The 6,315-nt window shown below is 56.3% G+C and overlaps 1 protein-coding gene across 1 annotated transcript in view; it reads right to left on the reverse strand.

The window, feature by feature from the left end:
- PGBD5 (piggyBac transposable element derived 5) overlaps nucleotides 1-6,315 on the reverse strand; it is a 94,748-nt gene that overhangs the window by 26,607 nt on the left and 61,826 nt on the right. The window contains exon 3 of the mRNA XM_007450598.1: nucleotides 1,499-1,633. Within this exon, the coding sequence (XP_007450660.1) occupies nucleotides 1,499-1,633 (135 nt within the window). The remainder of the gene's footprint in view (nucleotides 1-1,498; nucleotides 1,634-6,315) is intronic.

Consider the following 6,315-nt stretch of genomic DNA (forward strand, 5'->3'; position numbering starts at 1 on the left):
AGAGAGAGAGAGAGAGAGAGAGAGAGAGAGAGAGAGAGAGAGAGAGAGAGAAAGAGAGAGGGGCCTTGCAGGTAATGGTCATGACTCCTCGCTACTCGTCAAGTTTACAGTAAAAGGGAAGTGGTGGGCTTCCCTGGTGGTGCAGTGGTTGAGAGTCTGCCTGCCGATGCAGGGGACACGGGTTCGTGCCCCGGTCCAGGAAGATCCCACATGTCATGGAACGGCTGGGCCCGTGAGCCATGGCCACTGAGCCTGCGCATCCGGAGCCTGTGCTCCGCAACTGCAGAGGCCACAACGGCGAGAGGCCCACATACCGCAAAAAAAAAAAAAAAAAAAAAAAAGGAAATGGTGCCAGATGCACACAGAACCCACATGCGCACATTCCTTCAAAACCCGCACAGGCAGAACCCTGGCAAGGCAGAGCCATGACTTTGTACCCCGGTGCCTGGCACGATGCTGCAGGCCACAGCACTCAGCAGTAAGTATTTATTCAAAGAATGACTGAATGTCATATATATACAGTGAAACGGACTCTCCTGTCCCCAGGGCAGTGTCACTGTGAAAGCTACTACAGCGATGGCAGGGGTTGTGTGGGGAGGGAGGGCCCAGGCTGTATGTCCAGAGTGTTTCCCGCTCTGGGGTGGGTCTGTCTAGCAACAGCCTGAAGCCTGTGCGTAAGCCCAGCTGGAGAGCCCGGGCCCAGCCGGACCTGAAGCCCCCTGGCCTGTGGGGCAGGGCGCGCTGCTGCTTGGGGCACATGCACCTTCCTTGCCACGGCTCGAGCACATGCGGCACGGAGGTGCTCAGCTGACCCTCCCAACGAATCCTTCCCTGGCTCAGGGGAGGGGGGAGGACGTGTGCAAAGCCCCTGCGCCTTGGGCCTGGGGCTGCAGCCGGGCAGGGCAGTGAGGGCCGCCGAGTGGCCTGAGCGGCAGGGCGGGAGGAACCAGCCCGGGGTCCGCTTCGCCAGCCCCACCTCTTCCTTCCGTGCACCCCGCACCCTGCCGCTCCAGCAGCTCGGCGGCGTCTGACACTGTGCGCGCAGCAGAGCTCGGCCACCTCTGCAGGGCAGAGCCGGGGAGCAGGCAGCAAGGCAGGCTGACGGCCGGGCTCCTGATGCCGTGGCAGGCCTCTGAAGGTGTCCTCAGGACAGAGCCGCAGCGGAGTCTGGGGGGTCTTTCTGGGACGTCACACGGCGCGCTCTCGAGAGCCATAGCAGCGACCTCTGTGCCCAGCATTCTGGTGAAGCCTCTGGCTGACACTGTAAGGGCCTGAGCCCTGATCGGTGTTTACGGCTGTTGTTTAACCCTAGGGGCCGGAGCGGGCAGGAAGAACATGCAGCGGACAGCGCCAGCTAGCCCCGTGCCCCAGCAAGGAAGAGAGCAGCGCAGCCCAGCCTAAGCTGCAGCATCTCGTGAGGCGCAGTGAAAAGGGTAAGTGGGCAAGTTCACCGGTTACCAAATCCTCCCTCGGCCTCCAGGGCCGGCCCAGGGCTCACCTGGATGATGAAGCCGGTGGAAGAGCACTGCCGGACCCAGAGGCTGAATTTCCGCTTTTTCCTCTTCCGCAGCTCCCGCTCTGTGCACGTGGCAATGAACACAGGGTCCTCATCAATCAGGGGTTCGTGTAGCACCTGCCGGGAAAGAAAAAGCAGAGATTCTCATGGAAGGCAGCAGGAGCGCAGGGTGGGTCTTCAGGTCTGGGCTCAAATCTAGTCTCTGCCTTTGACCAGCTGTGTGACCTTGGCTAAGTTACTTTACCTCTCTGATCCTGAGTCCCCTTGAGTCTCCTCGAATCTCCTCATTTGTCTATACCAGTGTTTGGGGGAGGATTAAGTGAGAAACTGGCACTTAGCAGGTATTTAGTACATGGAAATCATCATGACAGTTATTATTATTGGCCCAAGGTCCTCAGTCCAAACTCTCACTTGGGAGAGGGACCTCCAGCAGGGGTCCTGACTTCCAGCTGGACATGCCTGGTGGGGACACCCACTTCCTTTCAAGGAAGACCTTTCCACTGATGGACGCTCCAACCGTTCACTGACGCAAAGGTGACCTACATCTAACCTAAACCTACTGACCCAACTTCACACGATTCTTTAGGATTCTTACGTTTTCCAGACAGCTCTCATGCTGGCCCATGACCTTCTTTTTCCCAGGCTAAACATTCTCTTTTTAAAAGCTCTTTCTGAAATGACCCAGTTCCCTCATTGCCACAACCGAGCCTCTGGCTCCCCTCTGGGTCATCGCGTCCTTTCTGACGTGGGACTCCCCAGGCAATTTTTAAACTTCCTTCACCTACTTCCACTTCTAGATGGCACGGTGACAGGACTTTTTCAAGGACAAGACAATAAAGTAAAAAGAAACGGCATAAAAACAGGTTCCAGGGGTTCCCCAAGTTTTGTTTCTTCAAGCTAAAGCTTTTGGGGAGACTTCTGGGTAAATTTTAGGAACGTGCTACACTTCCCTTCCAATCCAATTTCAAGCTTCCTTACGGACTGGTATGTACATGTGTGGTTCACTGAAATGAAGAATGCTGGAAATACCACGATCGCAAGAACTCTTCCCAAAACTCCAGATCAGGGGCTGGCCCACTGCCCGCTGTAAATCAGGTTTTCCCAGAACCCGCCGTGCCCCGCACTGATGTGCTGTCAGTGGCTGCTTTGGGGCTACAAGGTCCCAACACAAACCACACGGCCCCCAAAGTCTAATACCTGGCCACTGACAGAAAAAGTGTGCCAATGCCCACTCTCCACCAGGGCCTTTCAACTTGAATGAACAAACTAGTCACCTGGGAATCTTATGAAATGTGGGTTCTGTTTCGGAAAGCTTGGGGCAGGGCCTGAGTTTCTGCATTCCCAGTGTGCTCCCAGGTGATGTCAGAAAGTGGCCTGACGAGGGCAGAAGAGGGGATAACACTGACCAAGTGTGAGATGGACAGTGGCCTTCCGCTCTCCTATTAATGTTACCTCGAATTCCACTTAAGAAATAACTGCCCTGCAGTGTTAGGTCTTAGGTGTGCATACCAGCCCCTTCAGTGTTCTGTTGTTGGAAGCGGGGGGCATTAAGCCCGGCCTCCCCTGCCTTGAGCTCACAAAGGGGAGGCTGGAGAGGCTGACCTCATGACCGGTTCCGTGCGGCTCCCCAAACCTTCAAAGCCCATGTGGAACCACTGTAGCAGGATGGCCACGTCCCACACATGGAGGGGCAGGCGGGTGGAGTGGGGAGTGAGGAAGATGCAGCCCTCTCTCTGCTCTCCAGAAAGCCAACGTCCTCTACTCCACCTGCACTTATCACAGAATCCCGTTCAAGTTTCTATTTAATCACATGCTTCACCAAAGCAAAAGAGCCAGCAGGAACGCCTGGCCTTCCATGGCTTCTCCTCTTTTCTACCCTCATTACAGCCATGTGGAGCGGGTCACAGCTGAGCGCAGCATGGGGCAGGGCGCTCTCCAGAGCTCCGAAAACTGCCCCCTCCTCTGCCAGGCTGTCGTCGGCCAGCACTGCTGCCACCCAGCTGTGTGTTCTGAGTCCCTCCCGGTTATGACGAGCTCAGGCTGGGGGGGCAGTGGTTATGCAGGGGAGACACGGCAGCCATGTATTGACTTCCGCAATCCCTCCCCCAACCCTCCTTTGACTAATCTGCCCCCGGGCTTGAGGAGACGCAGCATCTCCCCATTTGGTAGCTGTGTATAAACACTCGTGCCTGGGCGCACCCCACTGCTGGGGTTACTGACGGAGTCTGGAGACTCTGTAAGCTCATCCCAAAGGGTCACGTTTGCTGGAATAAAAAGGCTCCAGAGACCGCAGGGCAGAGGGTGCTGTATGCCGTGTGCCCAGGTGCGGTGTGTGCGTGGCAGCGATGCAGAGACGTTCCCCGGAGCCTGGAGCAGAGTCTGCTGGGGGATGGGACGGGGACTGTTCCCACTGGTCTCAACAAGCAGAGTGAGGACGGGTCAATGGAGCCCTGAGGCCTCGGGGTGGAGGACTGCAACTTGAAAACACACCTTCTCCTTGCATGGAATGTTCCAGAGCCAACAGGGATTTCAGAGAAGGAGAAGCTGCAAAGCCAGGAAGCCTTGAGGGGTCCCTTTATTTTACTTAACGAAGACGTACATGACCCTGATGTTTCTATGTGTAAGAACGAGGCGGCCTCTGTGGCAGCGAGGCAGAGAGGCTCAGGGCGTGCACGTGTGTGCCCAGAGCCGCCGCTCGACGGCCCATGTTGGCAGGACCGCCAGCCCACAGGAAGGCCCGAGCATGCTCCAATCCATGCTGCACTTTCTGGTCTCACGTCCTTTGGCTGGCCCTCCTCACGCAGAGCTGGCTCAATGGGGCCCAGAGTCGGGAGGAAGAGGAAATTCCAGGTGATTACCAGCGCACTGGAAAGCCAATCCCAGGGACTTGGATTTCCCCTCTGCCTCGTCTTGCTGTCTGGTGGGTGGACTCTACCGGGTACTGTTTGCACCCCAGACCCCCTTTTCACCTTCCTACCCTGCGCTGTGTCCTGGTGGCCAACCTCTTATAAACCGCACACCCCAGGGCCCTGCCCCCAGCACCTGGCTTGTGTGGCCACGAGGGAGGGATGAACAAGAGATGGGAGGCCTGCCTGCTTGCCCACGCCGTCGGCACAGGCTCACGGCGGCTTCCCGCTGTTGCCAGCCCAGCTGTTCGCCACCCTGGTGATGCCCCTAAACCCTGACTGTCCACAGTCCCTGCTTCCAATTCTCTGCAACTGCCCTTCTGGAACATAGCATTTGTTTCCTGCTGGGATCCTGACCAACATATAGAGCACGGGATGGAAAATGGTAGCAACGGGAGCACATAAGTTTGCAAATACAAAGGTAAAAATAAAAATTAAATACAAAGTAAAATTTTAAAAAGAAAAAGCAAAGCGGGGGGAATAAAAAACCCCAACGTGAGCAGAGAGCCGAGAGCCCTTCCCCAGACTAAATCTTACATCAGCCCCTCTTTTCTCAGTCTCATCAACTGGACGCAAAGAAAAGATATGGGCGGCAAGAATAAAGTGACCATCTCTCCAGGGTCTCCCCTCGTACCCATCTGAGCCGTACGACGCAGGAGGGCAGAGCTGCCGCCCCAGACACCTGCCCCCCTCACGGCACCCATGTCTGGGGCTGGGAAGGGGTGAGCCCACACAGCTCAGAATTTGCTAGTGGGTGCTGCAGTGTGCCCACCGGCTAAACAGACCCTGGGGACACACACACAGGCATGGCGATCGCCCGGGACGCAGGTCTCAGGTGTCTGATGCTGCAGTTCCAGAAGGATCAGACCGCCCGGGGCCGGCACACGGCAGGCACACAACAAACATGGGTGTAATCACGGGTACAGCTCATCTAGGGGCTGGAAGGACCCTGGGCAGCCTTATCTTTAGGCTGTTAAATATCAATCATCCATGGAGTTGCTTGCTTGACTCTGGGAAGATGCTTAGTCTTAGTGAGCTCACAGCCCTCTCCAGCAGCTCTTCAAATGTTTGATGCCAAGGATGGCCAGAATATTGTTTTTTCCCCTTGCATCCCAGCCAATGTGTCTCTGGTCTGGTTCATTTTCAACCAAGCAAATATTCAGTGACACACACACAAAAAAACCACGCCCAGCCCTGAACTTGGTCCTGCAGGGCCTGTTATAAGGCAGGGCGTGTGTCCCCAAAGACCCCACCTCCTGGTAAGAAGGAAGGTGAGTGACAAGACAAAACGTTATTCGTTGCCCTATAAATAGTCGGGGGATTCGGGAAGCCTGGAGTCACACGGGGTCCTGGAGATGGGAAACCTGCAAAGGCAGAGAGGAGGGAACACCTCCCAGGAGTCAGAAGGCGCATCACAGACACCTGGAGACCCTCATGAGCCGGAACATTCACAGGACAGCAGAGCAGAGGCAGGAGAACCGTGCAGGGACCGCAGACCTGACACAGGACATTATCTTCCCCACAGAAACCCTGTGCTTTCCAGCTGTGCAGAGAAGGTGAGACAGGGAATTAGGAGAGGATCTCAAAGAGAACAGCGAAAAGAACTTGAGGCTCGTGACGAAGGCCTTTAAGGAAAAGCATAAGGAAAAGTAGGTGGGTGGGTGGGTCTTTAAATGTACAAATAAAAGAGAAGTAAGGGCTTCCCTGGTGGCGCAGTGCTTGAGAGTCCGCCTGCCGGTGCAGAAGACGCGGGTTCGTGCCCCGTTTCGGGAGGATCCCACGTGCCGCGGAGCGGCTGGGCCCGTGGGCCATGGCCGCTGGGCCTGCGCGTCCGGAGCCTGTGCTCCGCAAATGGGAGAGGCCACAACAGTGAGAGGCCCGCATAACGCAAGG

This window comes from Lipotes vexillifer, unplaced genomic scaffold (assembly GCF_000442215.2).
Source record: "Lipotes vexillifer unplaced genomic scaffold, Lipotes_vexillifer_v1.1 scaffold805, whole genome shotgun sequence".
Lineage (NCBI taxonomy): Eukaryota > Metazoa > Chordata > Mammalia > Artiodactyla > Lipotidae > Lipotes > Lipotes vexillifer.